The 22,431-nt window shown below is 37.2% G+C and overlaps 2 protein-coding genes across 2 annotated transcripts in view; one reads left to right on the top strand and one right to left on the bottom strand.

Moving 5' to 3' along the window:
* Positions 1 to 6,323, top strand: part of LOC134752908 (cleavage and polyadenylation specificity factor subunit 1) — a 42,083-nt gene extending 35,760 nt beyond the window's left edge. Inside the window, exons 27-29 of the mRNA XM_063688692.1 lie at positions 1,147 to 1,276; positions 3,644 to 3,752; positions 6,202 to 6,323. Coding sequence (XP_063544762.1) covers positions 1,147 to 1,276; positions 3,644 to 3,752; positions 6,202 to 6,282 — 320 coding nt within the window. The 3' untranslated portion in view covers positions 6,283 to 6,323. The remainder of the gene's footprint in view (positions 1 to 1,146; positions 1,277 to 3,643; positions 3,753 to 6,201) is intronic.
* An 8,095-nt stretch (positions 6,324 to 14,418) lies between these two features.
* The window catches only part of LOC134753046 (O-acyltransferase like protein-like), a 36,242-nt gene continuing 28,229 nt past the window's right edge, over positions 14,419 to 22,431 (bottom strand). Inside the window, exons 8-13 of the mRNA XM_063688810.1 lie at positions 21,471 to 21,656; positions 19,974 to 20,153; positions 19,650 to 19,800; positions 16,539 to 16,719; positions 16,155 to 16,297; positions 14,419 to 14,717 (exon numbers count right to left, since the gene is read on the bottom strand). Of these exons, the coding sequence (XP_063544880.1) occupies positions 14,511 to 14,717; positions 16,155 to 16,297; positions 16,539 to 16,719; positions 19,650 to 19,800; positions 19,974 to 20,153; positions 21,471 to 21,656 (1,048 nt within the window). The 3' untranslated portion in view covers positions 14,419 to 14,510. The remainder of the gene's footprint in view (positions 14,718 to 16,154; positions 16,298 to 16,538; positions 16,720 to 19,649; positions 19,801 to 19,973; positions 20,154 to 21,470; positions 21,657 to 22,431) is intronic.

Below are 22,431 nucleotides of genomic sequence, written 5' to 3'. Positions count from 1 at the left end.
CTTAGCGATTTATTATAGAGGTGGTCACCCTCGTGGCCACCACGCCGGCGCCAGCCAGCAGTGGCAACCCCCCCGGCCGTCATCATAGGTTCTCTACCTTCCCTAGACAGTTACAGGGACCGCAGTTTTAAACAGGTCAGCGGCATTTGAAGGAAACCAGAGTAGACCTAAGCTAACTCTGCCCCGATTATGATGTGACAAAGTGTGAATAAACGTCATGTGTTCATAGAAATTTGACGTTTTCGATGACTCCTCCGCACTTGGTTCTAAAAATCTGTGCAGAGTTTGCTTTGTCCGACTCCAGTTGCTGTCGTATATCAGGGGCAAGAAAATTACCATGACTATTAATCTCCTTACGACGTCGCGTGCGACATCGTTTCTGTAGAAAGCGCCATTTGTTTAATTGCGTTTTAGCTTTGTGCGTATGGAAACTCATTTTACTATTAAAACGTAACAATTTGAACTAGCCAAGTGGCCGTACCGCTTTTACAGCCAGAAAACTACAATTAGATTACAATAAAGATTTATAGGCTTTTGTATCTCTGAGGTTTAACTTTTGGTTAAAAGAAGATGGCGATCACATGCATTATAATAAGCTTGCATCTACAACTGGCATTTTGTTTTTGTTTCTAAAAACTCTGATCCCTGGTTCCTTGTTCCTTGTAGTTGTGTGTTGTTGTGTTGTGTTGTATTGTTGGATATTTGATATTTCCACAGTTTGTTATGATGACATAATGTGTATTTGCGTCTCACATTTAGCTTAATGAGAGAGTGATACGCAATGCACATTGGACCAAGGGCCTGACCTGACACTCTTTGATTGAGAAACTATCTTATTGCGATTCCTATAAGAGGAAAGAGAAAATAGTGCCATGCTTTGTCCTTATAACCGACCGGGTTTTTTTTCATGGTCGGGTTATGGCAGCATAGGTAGGAGGCGATGGCGAAATACTGAAATTTATAAGAGTGAAAGAGAAAAAGGATTATGCTACCATACATTAACCTGTCAATACATGAATATGTCTTTCTCTTACCCCTGGTCGCTCGGTTTCATGTTTATAACTACTATACTATGTCTATGACATTGGACCAAGAAATTAGACAGATGGAATAGTAACGTTACACCTTTTATTTATTTACCCACAGCCACACTAGATGGCGGCGTCGGATATGTGCTGCCGCTGTCGGAGAAAATGTACAGACGGCTTCTCATGTTGCAAAACGTTATGAACAACTACTGCTGCCATCTGGCGGGGCTCAACCCGCGCGCTTTCAGGTAAGAATATATATTAACAAAGATAGATATAACTCCGTAATAGATGTATATATATTCCCAGTCCACTATAACTTGGATCTTTTTAAATCAAGAGTGAATAGACATCTTTTAGGTAAGCATGATCCATCCTAGACTGCATCGGCACTTACCATCAGGTGAGATTGCGGTCAAGTGCTTGCCTTTTTGTAATAAAAAAAAAAAAAATACAGTCTAAGGAAAAAACGTGCCTCGAAAATCGAGAAAATTTGATTCTCGATCAGAGGGCGCTACTAGCTTTGGCTTACTGTCGTATAGATGGCGTTGACGGTTTCGTTTGTTATTTAACAATTTTAACGCATATCAGTGAAAGAACATGGGTCAAAATCATAAAAATAATTAATGCAAATAAAAAAAATCATTTATCCATATTTAAATACATTTTATCGTATTTTTATAAATATTTATTTTTAGTTTTACAGTGTGTCGACAGATGGCAGTGAATTTACTGGGGTTACAAAATTTACTATGACCATAGAGTAACTTATACTAGAGCGGTACTGTCATAGTAAATTTTGTAACCCCAGTAAATTCACTGCCATCTGTCAACACACTTTTCAAACTAAAAATAAATATTTATAAAAATACGATAAAATGTATTTAAATATGGATAAATATTTTTTTTTATTTGCATTAATTATTTTTATGATTTTGACCCATGTTCTTTCACTGATATGCGTTAAAATTGTTAAATAACAAACGAAACCGTCAACGCCATCTATATGACAGTAAGCCAAAGCTAGTAGCGCCCTCTGAACGAGAATCAAATTTTCTTGATTTTCGAGGCACGTTTTTTCCTTAGACTGTATCCATCTATTACGGAGTTATATCTATCTTTGCTATGACAGTACCGCTCTAGTATAAGTTACTCTATGATATTAACTAGAGTTGTTTTGTGTACGATCGTAGCTATAGTTTGGCAAGAGTCGCCTTGCAGTGGAGCATAGGAAAAGAGACTCATACAGTATTTTTCTTATGCTAGTATTGTAACCCCAAGAAGGATGAAATAGTGAGAAAGCTTGCTTGGCAGACTACAGAATACTGTAATAAAATACAGGAAGGTTACAGGTTACCGCTGAAGAAAAATAAATGACACGTGCAGTATTTTTGCGAATTTTGTTTATGGCTTGCTGTTTGACGTGTAATTTGTGTTGTTTATTTTTAAATAGTATTTTCAAATTAATCTGCACAGATTGTGACGTGGAATAAATGTATTTTCTTTCTTTCAATATAGTTGACCGAAGCGTAGCGCAGGTCTACGTTTTGACTAGGGCATTTTGCTTTCGTATGTCCGGATGTTCTCCTCTACAGGTCGCAATTCTCAACCAGTAGGGAGTATTACTGCAATCTTCTGCCGCCAGAGTGCAGCACTAGTGCACATACAACCATAGAGTAACTTATTCATACTAAGCCCCCCACACTAGTGCGCGAATCGCGGCGCGAAGCCGCTAACGCGAGTGTGGAGTCGATTTCGCAGATCTGCGACGCCCGCTCCACACTCGCGTGCGCGGCTTCGCGCCGTGATTCGCGCACGAGGGTGGAGCGGGCTCTAGACCACATACCTGTCATTTTTATGCTTGTGCTCTAGACCTTAAACAGTTTTTTGACAAGTTTTCACTATGAATTACAGACATAGATATACCTTATCCTATTGTAAGTACAAAGTTACAGAGCAATAGCTAGCTAGTCGTTTTAAAATGAGAGCGGAACTACGTTTGTATGGAGAACCGAGCTTGCGTGGACCCTTAATCGTTAACATTTTTTTTTTCTCACATCAATTTAAACTGTTTTGTAAGATAATCGCTTGGAAATGCAAATATCACCTATGACAAGGCCGGCAATCGTGAACAACAGCAGTAGAATTTCTACTGTAGAAATGACCAGTTTTAGGACGCTTGAAGAGCCGTAAATGTTGATTTTAGAGGTCCTCTCACTCTCAAGTGTCCATATTTTTGGTTTGAACCTCCAAAGAGCCGCATGCGGCTCGCGAGCTGCGGATTGCCGTCCCCTGGCCCCCTATAATGCTAATAATGCTATACGATTTTGGGCCTACACACAATTAGACGTTATGACGACGTGCCGTGGTACGTTGCGGCGTCGTGTAACGTTGCGACGTCGTGACGTGCAAATCTACGGCGTGTAAAAAATCACGTCACGGCGTCGTGCCGTGGCACGTTGCCGCAACGTGCGACGTCACGATGTCGATGCCCTTTATGCCCCAAATTATATCATCTGGGTGTACTGTGTATCGTATAGCGTGGATGTGTCGTTGTAATAGATTCTCGCTTCTGTTATTGCATGTGATGTGTGTGTGTGTGTGTGTGTATACAGGACGTACAAGTCGGCGCGCAAGCCGGCAGGCGGCGGCGCGGCGCGCGGCGTGCTGGACGGCGACCTGGTGGCGCTGTACACCGGCCTGCCGCAGGCCGACAAGCACGACGTGAGTACACAAAATAATACATATAATGTAAAGCCTGACCAGGAATAAATGATCATTGTCAAGAGGGCGCTATTATTCTCATTTATATGGCAACAGTTCAGTATAGTCTGAACAATGTGGATTGGCAACTCGTTTAACTTACATCTACTTTTATTCACCGTAATCAAAATCAGAACCCATTTATTTGGCCTAAACTATCTCTATGGCCGAAAGCAACGGGTTAAACTGGGCGAATGTGTCAGCGAGGATGAGGACGTCCAATATGGCGTACCGCAGGGAAGCGTTCTGGGTCCGACTTTTTTTTTAGTTTATATCAACGATCTCTGCGATATGACCATTCCTAGCGCAAAAATATTCTCTTATGCTGACGATACAGCTGTCATTTTTAGCGGAAAATCATGGGGAGAGGTAAGGGTCGCAGCTGAACTCGGAATGGCACACATATCAAAGTGGTTAAAGATGAATCTACTAACATTAAATACCAATAAGACAAAATATGTTTGTTTCAGCATCTCACAACCGACTTCTGAAATAGATCTAAAAATTCACTCTTGTCACCAATCTAACTGTTCTACCTGTAACTGTCCTACTAATGAAAAAGTCTCAGAAACTAAGTATTTGGGTGTACAACTGGATGAGCATTTAAATTGGTACTCTCACCTTGACCAAGTAATCGGTAGAGTCAGAAAACTGGTCTGGATCTTTAAGTCGCTAAGGCACTTTGCACCAGGTAAAACAAATCTTACAAAGTCTCGCAACATCTTAAACGAAATCTATATCTCCCTGGTGCAATCTGTCTTATTATACTGCATATCGGTCTGGGGAGGTGCAGCAAAAAGTCGCTTCATCTATCTTGAAAGGGCTCAACGTGCACTCATAAAAGTGATGTACTTCAAAAAAATTAGATATCCTACTGAAATGCTTTATCAAACTCTATCGGTAAGAAAATAATATGTTCTGCAAACAATAATGAAAAAACACAAACTAATACCCTACAACCCTAATTATAAAAACAAAAGAAATATCGTCAATGTAGCTAAATCTTTACGTACGGGAACTAACTTTGCAAGATCACAGTTTAATTCAAAGTCGTCCTACCTCTATAATAAAATCAACAGAGAATTAGACTTTCACTCAAAACCATACCACGAATGTAAATTACATCTCACTAAATGGCTTAAAACTAAAACTTATGAGGAAACGGAGAAGCTGCTAAGATCGGAGTACTAGAATACATTACACACACCCACCCACCCGTCTCAGTCGATATTCACACCTTAAATCAAACAAGTAAAAACAATACACTCTTTCTTTTTGGGCAGGCGTGTAAAAATAAACAGAAACAGTGTACCTGTGTTAATCTGTTAATGCATGTCTTAGAATTAAGTTAAATATCTATTAACTAGTAATTCTGTATAATTACACTCGCTTATACTCACTTTACTTACTTATACTTGTGCTTTGTATGTACTCTTGACGATCATAATATTAATTCTTATATCTATATTGACATAATAATTTATAATGTAATGTAATATTATGAAATAAATAAATATCATATCATATCATATCATATATCATATTACCTATATCTGTATGTATAATATTTTTTCCTCACTTATATATATAAAAATAATAATAATAATGTAATACTTATAAACCTAGGGAAGAGCGGTGCCTCCCAACACAAGCATTGTTTGCTTACCGGGCGGCTCCATCTCCTGTATCACAAAAAATGTACATTTTTATGAAATAAAGAATTTTGTATTTTTTTTTTGTATTTTGAAACTGTAAAACATCAAACAAAATCAAATCAAATCCAAATGAAGGTTATTAAATATTTATCATTCAAATTCATCATTTAAAAGTCAATTCTACCAGCCAACATTAGGAAACAACTCAAAATTTGCATCAAATTACTTTGCCACACATGTGAATAAAATGCATCAGTTTTTGAACAATCAAGAGAGCCTTTACCAGTTGGTGTGGTGAAAAAAGCGTTTACTGGCTTATGACCATATAAACATTTCTACTAGATGCCGATGCCGCGGCGTGGCAACCGAATCACCGATCATTCCTGAGGGTCATAATTTCCCTAATTAATTTATCGTAGATATCGGAGATTCTGTGTCTGTCTTTAGCGTCAGCGTCGTGGTCAGGAATTTAAAGCTTCTATTAGAGTAGTTACGTTCCATGTAAGCAACTTTATAATTTATAATCGCTAGGTTTTACAATCGATATGCCGTTGCCTTATAACTACAAACATCAACAGAGAAATGTCAAATGAAATGAATTGGAAAGAAAAAACGAAACAGAACAAATGACAAATATTTAGTACAAAAAACGCATAACCCACGAAAATTCGAGAGGTCTGCGACTGCGTAATGCGAAATAGTATATTATATTTTGGAAACCTTTTATGTAATTATTAATTAATTATTTGTTCCAGATTGCGAAGAAAATCGGTACCAAAGTTGAAGAGATAATGTCCGACCTCTTTGAGATTGATAGACTGACGGCTCACTTCTAACATAGCTTTAGCAATAAACTAGTATTATTAATTATTTCCCATCCGTTGGTTTAATTTTCGAACAACTCCTCCTCCTCTTATTTTTTTTTATTTTAAGTCTGTTCAGCAACCCAAAATGAAGTTGACGATGATTTAATTGTATATTATACACCGTGTGTTTTTCAAACTCCGATAACTTAGGGTGCATTACTGAGCTTTAATTAAGTAACTTTCTCAAAGACACCGGGATTCTAATTAACTCTATTTCGGAGATAATTATAAATCATAATTAATTATTTTCTCCTAAGGGCCCTGCCCCTACGAGCGTCTTTTTCACTTGCCTTAGGGCCTGTTTACATATTGATTAGTGTTTAGTATGAGTTACTACATTTGCTACTAAACGGATGTACTAGTACTACCTCAGACGATCGATGTTCGAAATGATATTATGAAGTATTAATTATATGGTTGATTTAACACTATATACAACACTTTTTAGGGTTCCGTAGCCAAATGGCAAAAAACGGAACCCTTATAGATTCGTCATGTCTGTCTGTCCGTCCGTATGTCACAGCCACTTTTCTCTGAAACTATAAGAACTATACTGTTGAAACTTGGTAAGTAGATGTATTCTGTGAACCGCATTAAGATTTTCACACAAAAATAGAAAAAAAAACAATAAATTTTGGGGGTTCCCCATACTTGGAATTGAAACTCAAAGAAATTTCTTTCATCAAACCCATACGTGTGGGGTATCTATGGATAGGTCTTCAAAAATGATATTGAGGTTTCTAATATCATTTTTTTCTAAACTGAATAGTTTGCACGAGAGACACTTCCAAAGTGGTAAAATGTGTGTCCCCCCCTGTAACTTCTAAAATAAGAGAATGATAAAACTGAAAAAAATATATGATGTACATTACCATGCAAACTTACACCAAAAATTGGTTTGAACGAGATCTGGTAAGTAGTTTTTTTTTATACGTCATAAATCGTAAACCGCAATTTACCTTTCACTCACGTTTCACATAAAAAATACATTGTTGAAATTATGTAATGTACGGAACCCTCGCGTCCGACTCGCATCCTACTCCGTGTGCGAGTCGGACGCGAGCACGGAGTAGGATGGAGATGGCAAGTGGGCGTTCCCGTCTATCCGACAGTTAGTAGCGACCGACTCACTTTATGCACAGACTATGCTCAGTTGTTGTGTAAACTTCATGCTCGAATGACATTCACGTAGTACGTACGCTCGTCTAACAAAAATTGATAATTAAATTTAAAATGCCGTATTGTGCAGTATTAAGCTGCAGAAATCACAGCGGTTTAAAAAATCTTTCACGTGGAGGTATTTCCTATCACCGGTGGTTATTTATTTAAATATAATCTAATAAATACGAAAAATCTGTTTATTTTGCATTATTTAGGAATGTTCGTTAAGTAAATCTATATTTTATCAGTTAGAACTTAGAGTTCACAATCCTTTGTCACTATTCTTTACGTTTATCTGGAATATTCGCTATCCTAAATGTCAAATAACTTCGCTACTCAGATGCTGCGCAATGTCGATATTTATATCGATAAAGTTAAAGTTACGATATTTCAAGTTTGATGTTTGGTTCGGTAATAAATTATTATTTTAGACACGTTTCTAATTATTATTTGGGATAATCAATGTCTTAGTAAATATGGCAGCTCTGGTCATCAAGCACTAAGTTAAGTCGGGGTCATTTCATGGCAACCTTTCAAACCTTCGTATTCCTTTACATACGTTTTTGTTTTTTATACCCATCATATTTTCATCGTTAATATAATTAGACTAGGTACTTAATGCACTTATGCGTACAATGCATGCAATGTGCCACGAATAAACGTTTTATATTTTCTATTTCTTTATTATTAATTATTGTAGGTTACCACAAGATGCCGATATTAAAAATAAATGGATCAATGCTACTGGGCAAGAAAATTAGTTTCCGCAAAAATATAGCACCATTTGCTAGGAGCATTTCTTAGAGAAAGATTTCTGGGGATAAATTTGCCATACATCTCATCTAGCGTCCACACGCAACTTAGTTACTAATTTAGTAATTATTAGTGACATTCGGGCTCACTAAATTAATAAAAAGTGTTCCGTACCACGCAAACTAGCGTCAAATATTGGAATTTTGTCGCCCCCCTTCCTGATTTGATAGGTCACAATCTTACAATCAAATCAAGTGGGATCGATGAGCCAGTTTCATGTATGCTTTCACACCATACAATTAATTTGACAATTTAATCAGGTTGTCCCGTCTAGATTAGCCTTAAATGCTGCTACAAGTAAATATATTGTTAAAGACGAATACTTACCTATGTAAGTAATTGCAGATTTGTGATTACAAAATAACAGCAATACCGAGTTAATAGACCTTTAAAGAACTATGATTTTATCTGTTTGACTTTAAGATATATTTAATGTTCACATTAACAACCTAGTTAGTCAATTAATAAGAAACAAATTTCTAGTTAGATATTTGTTGTACTGTACTACATATTATTTTTCATACAATCACGATTATCACTACCTATATTATAATCATAAATAAAGTATCATCTAAATGTGTTAAAACATACGGTAATGAAATATCAATACCTAACTGAACACACAAATATCGATAAAACACTCCGATTACACTGTCCCCTCCCTATATCGTCGAATGGAAAGAAGTTCCAACGGTTAGCTACTCGCAGGCGTGTAGAGATCTCGAACGCACCAGTGTAACGTGACCGTGAGATCCGTAACAAACCATGCGTAATTAGACCTTACTTATAATGGTTTTTTAGCCCTTTTCTCGCCTGTAATAAGTAAGTGATTTTAAAATTATATAAAATAACGCCATCTGGTGTTGAGTAGTTGTATTAGGTGAACGTTGAGCGAGCTTTTGTGAGATGAATGAGATAATGAAAGAGTCGTATGTCATATAGCTTTGACATTATATTTTAAACCGTCACTCATGTAGCCTACAGTTGATATTCGTTCGAGAAATGTCCACCGGTAATAACCTTTTGGTATGGAAAGTTGCTACGAATCAGAGCAATTTTGTAAGTGTGTGACATATTTTAACGTCTATGAATGTGTGAGTTTAGCGACACTGGTTTTCATACTAAATAGGAGTCATTTCACACCCACTAGTTTATTAATTCGTGGACTCGCACTTGGCCGGTTTTTTTTTAAATTAACTATGCCATTTAGTTTCTTTAAATATACTTCGCTATACCCCGAAGTTAAAGAAGTTAAAAAAAAACAGTGTATGGATCGAATTTGAATTCAATTAGACATTCTTTATTTGAGAATGGGTTTGTATGTAGATCTTTGTACTGCAACATCGTACGTGTAGTCAATGAGGATATAATAAGATAGAGCGGTACTGTCATAGTAAATTTTGTAACCACTTTAAATTCACTGCCATCTATCGACATACTTTAAAACTCAAAATGAAGATTTAGAAAACTACGTTAAAATGTATTTGAATATGGATAAATGATTTTTTTTATTTGCATTAATTATTTTTATTATTTTGACCCATGTTCTTTCACTGGTATGCGTTAAAATTATAAATAACAAACGAAACAGTCAACGCCCTCTATACGAGAGTAGGCCAAAACTAGTGGCGCCATCTGATCGAGAATCAAATTTTCGTGATTTTCGAGGCACGTTTTTTCCTTAGACTGTATCCATCTATTACGGAGTTATATCTATCTTTGGTGTAGTTTACTTGTTTAAGCGAATACCGAATATTTCAGGTTATCGGGGGTGGTTCCGAAAATGGATTCGACAATAATTATGATAAAATTGTAGATGATTTTTGGAATTATCCGACATTCTGAAGTACATATTTGGATTTACCTAAAAACACCACCCGCCCACAGAGCAGGCTCTTTAGCGTCTGGCGGTGCGAAGAGGCAACGCCGCCAGCATCAGCATCCTTGGCACCATTCCAGAGGCAGGAAACTTTGGTGAGGTTTTTTTATATTTCATTCGTAGTTTAGTTTAGTTAGTAGTTATTTTAGTAGATTCGTAGTTAGTTTAGTACTATAAATAATAAACATATGTGCCTAAATGTACGTACGAGTTCAACATGTATTTATTTGTTTTCACCAAATTTTTACAAATCAGAAGCAGCAATACAGTATCTCTGTCATAGATGAAGGCATTTCAGACCACAAAAGTGTAGTTTATACTTTCAAACTCGGCAAAACCTTCCCTGAACGACGCGTATTTACCACAAAAAGGCATTGATCATTAAAAAGATTATAATTTTGATTATGTTTTTTATGAGAATATCATTCCAGCTAGTATTTTGCAATGCCAACCTAAATTTCTCTATATTCTTGTCATTAAATAGCCTTTTTGTGGTAAATACGCGTCGTTTAGGGGAGGTTTTGCAGTTTGAACGTAAAAACGTATATTTTTTTTGTAGATTTTATGTAGATTACTTATGGGACTCCGGCAAGCTTGGTTCTCGACTAGCTAGATTGCTCTGAATCTTTCTACTTACAATAGGATAATTGATAAAGGTATATCTATGTACAGACATAGTAATTAGTTTATGTAGCTTCAGATACCATAGTTAAAAAAATACAGCGAATTTAAGTTTCCCATACAAAACTTGTTTTTGCTCTATTTCGTTTGTTTTATAAACTCGAGCTATTTAAACTAATTTCAGACCTAGATATACCTCATGTCATTGTATGTGCAAAGTTTCATTACAATCCAATACGTAGTTTTAAAATGAGAGCGGAACTAAGTTTGTATGGGAAGGTGCAATTCGGCCCAGCTTGCTGGGGACTCTTATGTAGTAGAACATTTTTTGCTACGGGCCACCGTTGAGTTATTTACGAAAAACTATAAAAAGGGACCCTAAACCCCCCACCCCCCACCCTTTAGCTTCACCCCCACCCTCCGGTACTTTTAGTATGTTATTTAACCATTTCCTACAACTATGCCAAAATTGACTTATACACTGTATTTCCTTCGTTTGGTGGCCTAAAACGTATTCTCAGCCGACGATATGTCTAATTGTGAGATGGCATGAAACTCTCGGGGCGCAAGTCCGACTCCGACTCGTGCTTGGCCGGTTTTGTTTCATTTGTTTCCGCTTTGTTTCAATACGATAATACTGCCTATTGTCTTGACACACAATTAATTAGTTAGCACTACACTTAGGCTTGTATTCGACGGTAGCTCATTGAATGGAACGGGCCATGAATACCTATAGTAAGGTAGGTATTGTGGATAGGGATCTGTCGGGGCGGGCACAGGCATACTATAATCAACTATAATGAAATCTGCCTCTATTCATAACTCTTGTTTTCTGTAGACACATTGACGTAGAATAAGATAAGCGAGAATGCCGGTAGGTTAGCGTGTAGGCGTCTCAGATGTGGCAATAAAATATATTACCTATTAGACATACTCGTCTAGGTAAATCTTTAACTGATTTTATTTCTACATTATGTATATAAATATAAAGCTATTGTAAGCATTAAGAGGATAGTGGACGACCGCTTCTCTATACAAACGTCCTCATTTTCCTCTCCGGATATTGACATTGCAGAAAATATTTTCGATCGATTGATTGTTTGTTTAATTAAAAAAAAACTATGAAAGCGGATTATAACGCGTATATTGAATTTATAATACATCCCGACGTTTCGAACCCTTTACAGCGTTCGTGGTCAACGGCTGACTGAGGAAAACTACAAAGTGCAAAAATATATACCCATTACCCACATACAAGAAATAATGAACCATAACTATATATACTATATATAGTTATGGACTATAAACTAAGGCTGGTAGTACATGCAAAATCGGTTCATAAGGCTAGTTATACACTACAACTATTTTCAAGTAAAGATATAAATATACGCGTTAAAGCTACGCCGGCTCCAACCCTACACCTCGGACCCCAGAAGTTTTAATTCCCTCCTAAATTTTATTGTAGGAGGGTATCCCAATATGGGACCGGCAACAAACTCGGCGGGACACATCTTTTTAAAACATAAAGGGTGATTTCTTTAAAGGTATACAAATTCAAAATAAAATAAAAACGTAAAAATAAATTTTATTATCATGGTATTGGTTTTATTTAAAAAATATTCGTATGCCATTAGGTCAAAAAAAATATTTAGGGAATATGGGCGCCACGGCTGGCTCGAATGAAGCGTAATTGGGAAGTCCAATTTTCGACCACTTTTTCGAGCATCTGGGGCCGTATATTGGCAATAACGTGGCGAATTCTGGCTTCCAAGTGGTCGAACGTCAGTGGTTTATCTGCGTAGACCTGTGACTTCACATATCCCCAAAGAAAGTAATCCATAGGTGTGAGATCACACGATCGTGGAGATCAGTTCACAAGGCCATTTAATTACGGGAAATTTTCGTTATCTAACATTGTCACTCTTGCATAGGTATTCGAGCGATAAAGAGGCAGATAGCTACATTACGGATTCGCGTTTTCCGGTAGGTTCTCTGTAAACAAACCGCCTTGTTGCATCAGTGTCATATTTGAAAATCGTATCTGAAAATTTGTCAAAAACCTGTTAAAGGTACAGTATGTATAAGTTACTCTATGGTTTACTAAGCGGGCTAGTGCTGCACTCTGGTGGCAGAACATTGCAGTAATACCCCCTATTGCCACCTTTGTTGTTAGAAATAATATAAATGTGCTGAATGCAGCTAGAGGTTTAATTATAGATGTATGTAAAGTCTGCGATCTAAATCGACCACATACCTACATGCCTAAATTATTAAATACTCAGCAGGGGCCCCCGAACTTTAAAATTTATTATTAATACTAATGTTAAGTTCGAATGGCACTTATTTATAACAAAAGGCGATTTTATATTAAAATATGAAACTTTATTTAATAAAAATCTGTAAGTAGGTACAAAACTCTGACCATAAAACTATAATTAGTATTACATACACAGGTGACATTAACAAAATTATTTTGAATACGCTTCTTGAATGCTAACAGTCCACTTAACGTCAACTAAGTAACGCTATTGAAAATTTTACCATAAAATTCCTGAAGAGAAAACGTAGCGAAACGCGAATGCGCGAGTAATTTTTCACTCAAAAGCAATTCAACGTAACGCAATGCATTCAAATTATACCGGATTTCAGAATTCAAAGTGTTTCGCTGAAACACCATCATTCCAATTCCAGGATATTATATATACAATAGTTTACTATATGTATATACTTTAAACGATTTTGACGTTAGGTTGAATGAAAGTTCTAGCTAGTTCTAGATTTATCTACATTCTAAATAATTCATATTCGAAATAACGATCCATTTTAGGTAATTGTACTCTGCATAAACGTGTGTTGTTTATGTATAATCGATAGCAATGAAAATGGGTCATTTTAATGGACATTTAATGCTCTTGATTATTACGAATACGTCATATGTTCCAATAAAATTTATTTGCCGTAGCTTAAAATAAACATAGCTGTCGATATTTATACTTACCAATAGAATAGCTATTACTAGCTATTAAGAAATATTATACGTCACTATTTACAACTATCTAAAATCACAGGATAGACGAGTATATGCCTTAACAATACATTGAGCAAATCTAAATTGATCTATGTACACGTTTTCGTTACACAAAACAATATTAAAGTAATACAAGATGTATTTAATGTGTAATTTCTAGTTAGTTTTAGTGTTTTTGTTTAGTTATGTACGTGTTTGTTTCAGATTTTAATATTTGATAATAAAATTTTTTTAATGTGTATGTTTTTAAATCCTCTTTTTGTATCGTCGCATCATTGGTCTAACTATAGGTAAACGTCAAACAAGAAGTACAAACGTCGAGTGATTACGCAGCGTACTACGTAGGCGAACAACACGCGAACGCGAAGCGAAGTAATGCGCTGCGGGGTGAATCAATCCTTTGATACCTGTAGAAGTGTCGTACGTGGGCGATCTCGTTGCGAACGCGAACGCCGTGGGCCCGCCGCGCCGCTTGCTTCGCGTTCTTGAGTTGTTCGCTTACGTAGGACGCAGCGTTAGACCATTTCATGAAAGCTCACATTTTATAAATCATCTCTATTTGTAAAATAACAACATTTAAAATCTGTTAACTTTGTAATGATTCACGTGGTGTAATTAGAATATTATTAACGTACTTTTATTTCATTTATATAAACTGTAAAAATCTTAATTTTACCCAATAAAATCTACTCAGACTTAAATATGCGTGGACACAGTGGACACGGACACAGTGGACTGTCCGAGCTTCACCTGGCCGTTGCCGTTGGCTTCTTGCTCCTTGCTGGGTCTCCTCTTGGGGCCCAGAAGGAACTTCTGCAAGGCGCAGGCGGGCGCCTCCACGAACAGGTACAGGGGGAGGGACCAGAGGTACGTGGTGGTCACGATGCCGGCGTATAACATGATCTGATGGCGTCACAAGAGCGTTACATTATGAAAGTTAAACATGCTGAAACTTTGCTGAAGTTAAAATAAAAGTGTGCCTACCTATTGTTCGTGTTGAAGGGAGAAACAATTAAATTAATGGTAATCAGAATTTGGTTGAATTCAGGCTTTAATTTTGATTAGCAACGAGATATTATTAGACCGCAATGAAAACGGGATTCGAAAGTACCGTCAGCACAAGAGTAATTAAAATTATCCATGACGTTTTCATTAATGTTCATTAGTCAGTCATAATTATTTCAAGCGCCGATACTTATAGTCGGGCTATTTTTATTTGCATTTATGTATGTCATTTTTACTCACAATCATAACTCCTAAGCTCTTTCGATCGCAATAGGAGAAAAAAAACCGGCCAAGTGCGAGTCGGACTCGCGCACGAAGGGTTCCGTACCATTACGCAAAAACCGGCAAAAAATCACGTTTATTGTATGGGAGTCCCCCTTAAATATTTATTTTATGCTGTTTTTAGTATTTGTTGTTATAGCGGCAACAGAAATACATCATCTGTGAAAATTTCAACTGTCTAGTATATCACGGTTCATGAGATACAGCCTGGTGACAGACGGACAGACTGACAGACAGACAGCGAAGTCTTAGTAATAGGGACCCATTGTTACCCTTAGGGTACGGAACCCTAAAAAAGTGTTCCAGGAATACGATGGTGTTTCGAGCAATTGATTTTCCGTAGTGTCCTGTTATTTTTTTTCAAAACGTATCTGGAGACCTTTTTTCAATTATTTGCATACTCTACCATGGCAATGTCGTTTAATGTAATTGTTCAATTTCAACTTTAGTTTGGGTTAATGTTTTAATTGTAGATGATTATTGTGTATGCAAAAAACGTAAGCTATCTGTGCGAACGTACTAATAGTTATGATGTTGCTTACTTGTAATAAGCATTAGTGGTATTATGATATTACCCATGCCAATGTAATAAACACTGAGTTGTTAAAAAGTTTATAATGAGCGCCTACAGCTCACTAAACTGTATTAAATTATTGTTATTACTGTCTAGGATGCCAAATGTACACTAGATTAAGTAATTACCTTGTAATATATTGTTAAATAAAGAACTTATAAAAAAAAAAAAAAAAAATGTAATTGTTCATTATCAATATATGTGCTAAATCCCATTCTAAACGCGGTTTAATAATAGATACTCATTTATGAGAGCCTATCATATCACTGAGGTATGATTTCTATTTGAGATAAATTCGTGGCACTTGGGATTTTTGTTCCCGTGGAAAATTTTTCAAGGGGACCTATAATTATGTAGGGACATAATTATAGGAGGGGAGGGGACAAATATGTCCACTAATATGAATAAGTTTTGAGTACACTATTATCAACAACACCAGATGAGAATGGCCCGCGTAGAATGGCCGGTGGGATACTTACGGCGGTATAGTCAGTGGCGTAGAAGGAGCGTCTCATCTGACCGCCGTAGGTCCGCAGCACGGTGGCGTGCAGCAACATCGCGCAGTAGGACATGCGGCCGAGCGGCTGCAGCGGGCCCCATTCCACGGCACCGACGTACAGCTCTGTAAACAACCGTGCATGTCAAAACAAGTGCTTTTTGAAACTTGAAGTCCGAGATAGGCACCCACGAAAAAAAGATCCATAAAAATCCAAAAACACTCGGTAGTTACTGTTAGGTACTAGGTACACTTGTAAGAAGCATTCAATCATGAAGATGCACAATGTAAGAGAAAAAAAAGTTGAAGTCCAGCCTCGTGGTGGTGCAGGGTCATGATTAAAGAATAGAATCAACACAATACTCACTGTTACATCTATAAAAGCAACCGATGACGAAAATACACAGGGCAAAAGCGAAGAAGTTCTGGTTTAACGCGTTGAAGACAGCGGCCTCGAAGGCGGAGGCCTCGCGGTGGTGCAGGTCCCAGCCCATGAGCACGGCGCCACACGCCACAGGGATCGACACCAGCATCATCAGGCGCAGGAGCTGTAACAATTAAAAGTTGATACGTTTTTTCATTTCTTTTAATTTATCCGCTAAGATATTAAACAACGAGGGATAGCAACATTCGCAACCTGCGTCCTTAATAGGCAATAGGGGATATTACTGCAATGTTCTGCCACCAGAGTGCAGGACTAGCCTTTTTAGTAAACCATAGAGTAACTTATACAAACTGTACCTTTAACAGGTTTTTCTACTCGTCGAGTATAATCTGTGTATTACAACGTCGCATGCAACACTACAACCTTACTCTTTTCAACGTTGGATAGTCTATGGCACTTCCGACTCACGCATAAGAATTTTATCGATACGGTTTAGTCAATTATAAAAATTTTGATAATAGAACTTCATACATTTCGATAAAATATTTCTTGTTTAAGGAGACTCGATTCAATGCAAATTAGCCTACTTAAACACGCTGCTGCGTCGCATCCGCTTTGTAATTGGTTGGCCAACAAAAACATTTTATTTTATGTTGCAGTAGAAACAATTGCTTCATACGTGAGAAACGCGCATGTGACACCCTTCATATAGCCACATCCATACCCTACGAAAACCGCTTAGCGTTGCTTGTTAGTCTCTATAGGCTAGGGTGGCCAAAATCGAGAAAAAAAAACTGTCTTAAAATTTAATTTAGCAAGGAGCAGGCACCAGGGCCTCATGAGTTACGATGAGGTGTCGTTGACTAACTCGCCGGGGGCACCGGGCCCGGCGGCCGGGGCACGTACGAGTATGATGGTATCGCGGGCTGCGGCAGCTCGCGTATCTTAGCTGTATACTTTTGGTTTGTTTACCTATATGATTCTACTAGTTGAAAGTATTTTTTTTGTCTTGTAGAAAAAGTATTGTATACAATAGTGATATCATCAAGCTTTTCAATCTCGTACCTTAACTTAAGCAACTCAGCAAGCTTCGTTGCTTAAACACGGTACTCGACTGAAAAGCTCTCTATTATGTCACGATTGTATAAAATACTATTTTGACAAGTTTTCAGAGATAATAAAATATGACATTGATGTATGTATCAAGGCGGTTTGCTTACAGAGGATCTACCGGGAAACGCGAATCCGAAAATTCGCTATCTGCCTCTTTATCGCTCGAATATGCAAGAGTGACAGAGATGTTAGATAAATAAATTTTCTTGTTTTACGATAGACCCTCAGATTGTGGTAGTGGCGCCCTGGCGCCCCCTACGCAGAGTTTCGCGTAATATTCCCTAATACGCGACACCAGCTACATACAATACTTACAGAAAAAGTACGGTTCTAACTTATGTAAGTACTTGCTTAGTACTATCATTATGACAGGATTATATTTGTGAAAAGATTTTCACTTATAGGTTTGCGGTGAAATTTTTCTTTTAAGCAATATTATGTACTATGTAGTATGTACTCATAAAATATAAATGGGGCGAAATATATTCTGAATAAGCTTCTCATTCGTGCTGGCAGGTACAGAAACCTCTAAATCACACGTACGCATATGTCTCAAATATCAGGTAGGCTATAATTCTAAAACAATTTATCAATTCAAAGGCTGGCGTCTAGTTCAGCGTTCTTTATACTCCTAGAAAGTGGAAAACAGAACGGGCTAATCCTTCCGTCCAAGCGCTTTTCTTATATTAAAGTCTGAAATCCCGAATCTCAAGCAGGAATCTTGAGTATTTCGAAATGAGATCGTCAGGACTATAGGAGGACTTGAAATTGCAAATTGGTACAGTTTCTTTAATAAGACGGGGGCCGGGGCGATTAGAATTAAGCGCAAAATGTTAACTGCCAGGAACTTGAGAAATTGGGGCTATTAAATGTATTGTCGTTTAACTAAAAGTGAAGCTCGTGATTCAATACTTAAATTAAATACTTACCCCTTTATTCATACAACTTTACAAGCCTTATTTAGTAAATTTATGTTTTATCCCTTTCTCACAAATGATTAATAGCTAATTGAGGCTTGTAGCGCTTTTATGAATTAACACAGCTAGGGTAAACCCTCCAGTGAATGAACACCCCCCAGTGAATGAACAAATTCACGTTTTTTGTCTAAAATAAGAAATATAGCAATTTCTACCACTTGTCGTATTTTTTTTCCTATAAACAACTTTATTTCCTATGCAATGGCAACCCGTGATAAATTTATTTTCGACCAGTTTGAATGTGACTGGCGTTTGAAGTTGACCTGTTTTTGGTTTTGAAGTATTGTATGGAAAAATTAGATCCCAGATAAGAACAGTGTACGTTTGGAGCAACTGTACAAAATTTAGTTATTTGGATATATTAAGTTAAACTTTCTATAAATGCACACTTTGTCGGCGTATTATGCGATTAAGTCTTTATTTTTTATAGTTCCATTACTGGCTTATCAAATGTTCTAAAACCAGTAAATGAACGGTGTGTTCATTTACTGGTGTCGTCTAGATTTAATTTTTTTTCTAAATTTATATGTAAACGAAATGGTATTGAACTTGATTTTTGTGATTCTGCATAGAAAATTATTCTGATTCATTCAGCCAGTATTGGAACAAACCAAATTTCTATAGTCCATTTACTTGATTTTTCATGCCTATGTATGAACAGTACAAAATTTGCCTTGCTCATTCATTAGGTTTCTACTAATTCTATGTATGAACAATGTAACCACAAACAACGCAATGAAAAGTCTATTATTTTAAGCATTATTTGCTGAGCCTGACCTTTTTTCATCAAAATATGCACGTTGTTTCTTATTTTAAAGATTTATTATCTTTTTCTTATTAATATGTAACGGATTCCTGTGTTATTGGTGAATAACCATCATTTTATTACATTCTTATATATTTATAATCAATATGGATGGGGATAAAAAGATATGAACGCTTTCGCTATACCTACTAAAATAGAGCTGGAAACGGGTTTTGTGTTAAAAATGTATTTGTTTACCATAGATTCCCTGAGATTCCACTTCTCAGTCTGCGCGCGGTGGTAGAAGTAGGCGGTGATGACTCCGAGGTGGTAGCCGGCCCAGTTTCCTTGCGCCGAGACGTACGCGTGGTAGAACGTGTCGTTGTACCCGAATATGTCTCTTATTGATCTAAAAATAAAGTATAACGTTAATTTAAAAATAATAGGATTTTTGAAGATAATGTAGTAGATATTTCTTTATAGGCAGAAGGCAGAAAAAGAGCAACAATACAAACAGACAACAATGGCGGGTGCGTGGTATCAGCGGCACGACCAAGGTCACCAGAAACATTTGATACTCACTCAGGGAACAAGCTGACTCTGATAGGCATCAGCTTCATGAAGTAGCTCTGCAGGAAGGGGATGAGCAGTGACACGAACATGACGACGGACAGCACGGGCACGCCGGAGCGCGGCCACCGCCAGATTATCAGCATGACCACTAGCGTCACGAGGAAGAGCTGCGTGTCAGTACCCAGATACCTGAAACGCGATAGTGACGATTATTTTTGTCTTGATTGAGGTGTCTTTTGAAGAATGAGGGCAGTTTTGGGCACCTAGACGCTTTTGCTTCTTAGCTGGTAACAGCGTTATGTTATATGGAAATATAGCTGTACGGTCGTCTTGCTACAAAACATTTATTAGACGCGGGCCCCTTAAGAATATGCATACGTCAGTTACGCCAGGTTATTTTAGTTTAGTGAAATATGTGACCAGTTGTTGATTCTGTCCAGCCCGCGGCCATTTCAACCTGCTAGCTTTGACTGCTACGTTGGCCATAGTTCTCTGATTGCTTCATTTTGGGATTCAATCCTTAGCATATTATAAATAAAAATCGATTTACAGCGGGCTGCGTTCATCAGCAGCCGTATTAAGGATGACTCACGCTAGACCGGGCCGGGGCCGGGGTCGGGCCGGAGCTTCCGGCGCTTCCTTTTCTATGGAACCACCTGATTACCGATCAACCGTCATAAATGACATGTCGGACGCCTCGGCCCGGGCACGGCTCGGTCTAGCGTGAGTCATCCTTAAATGGTACGTCAAATAAGAGCCGCCGAATAACAAGGGCCACTGTTAAAAATACACACTTCCAATTGTCGTATTACATTCGGCTTACGTGCAAACTTGAAGGACAAATAGGAAAGTTCACGGCCGCGTCGTCGCGCGGTCCACCATTTTGTCAGTAGGCACGAATTCATTCAGAGCAACAGTCTGCGTCTATCCAGAGTAAAATTTTGGTCCACAAAACTACAAAATTGTGAGTGAAATTTGCTTTTTTGTGAAAACTTGCTGACGTATTGCAGAATCTTATTGAGTTATAAACGCTCAGTTTGAAAATATAAAAATTGTGTTTGTGTTAAATCAGTAAGTACCTTTTTTAAGCAATTTTACTAAGGTCCATTACTACTGTTTTTTCTTGTTAATAAAAATTAGTCGAAAATGTGATTCAATCCCAAGCGATTATTAAACTTAAAAAAGAACTTGAAAACTTGATGTTTATGTTGATTAATGTCTTAGAATTTGAAATAAGCTGTGGTCCTTATAAAACTACCTAATTTTAATAAGGGCCAGTAAGAGGGTTTTAGTCATTCAAAAAGACTTATTATTCAAGTGAATTTAAAAATAAACCTAAATAATTGTACTCTTTCAGACGGTCAATAAAGTGAATATTACTATAATAACCTACGTTTTAATCTTGTTCTTCATTTCTACAAAATATTGAGATTTGAATTAAGGTGGCCTTTGTTTGACCCAGGTACCTTATTAAATATTTTGTGGAAAGACGCAATGTATACTCACCACGCCTGCGGCAGGCACAGATGCTCGAAGGGGAACAGATTGGGGCTCAGGATGACGAGCTGCCACCAGTTGGCACGGCACATGTCTCGCTCGCGCTTGACCACGGCATCCCACATAGGGCCGGACCCCAGGTGGGGGACCCAGGTCATTGCCAAACCCATCACTACGAGCACGGCCGGCATTAATCTGAAAACGGGTCATTTATTTATAGCAATGATTTAATAACAGTTATAAAAACAATTACGTGAGCACTTATGCGATTTATGTATATGTCGCAGCCAATTGGTTAAATTAGCCAGCTATTTAGATAACATTACCCTAGGCCGTTCATTAAACGCCGGCATCTAATTAAATGACTCAAGAATAACCAGCCAAGTCATTGCGTGTTAGTTAAACCAGATGGCTGGACGTCGTGTAGTCATTTAGTTAAATTGGATATTAACGAATTCATGATGTTAGGTTAGGTTATTGTATTTATTTTATGATTTTAATTTTTTCAGGTTAAATTTGAATCAGTTGGGTGAGTGAATCTGTGAATTTTAAAGAACTGTTAAACGTTACTAAATTCAATTAAATTAACTATCGGCCTAGGCATCAAATTGAATAATGCCTAGGCGTCTTATTAGCTGGCTAATTTAACCAAATGACTGCGACATGTGTAATATTATGTCTATTAGCAAGTAATAACGCAAAGATAGCGAATAATATATAGGCTTGGGACTACTCTTGGATGCTCCCCGTGGTTCTAGAAACCACGAAGTCGCTATTATATTAAAATATTTTTTTCCAAGTCAAAGTCAAAGTGGATAAGTACATATTAACTTATATGTATTTAGTTATACTAAAAACACTACTATTAGTAAACAAAATAAATTAAAATAAATACTTTAAGTAACAATAACAAAAATGTCTTCTTCAATATAATATTATTCGGCACTTCTAAATCTCTGATGAGGTACTG

This window comes from Cydia strobilella, chromosome 2 (genome assembly GCF_947568885.1).
Source record: "Cydia strobilella chromosome 2, ilCydStro3.1, whole genome shotgun sequence".
In the NCBI taxonomy this organism is placed as follows: domain Eukaryota; kingdom Metazoa; phylum Arthropoda; class Insecta; order Lepidoptera; family Tortricidae; genus Cydia; species Cydia strobilella.
The sequence above is the reverse complement of the archived record's forward strand: the minus strand, read 5'-3'. Positions and strand labels throughout refer to the sequence as shown.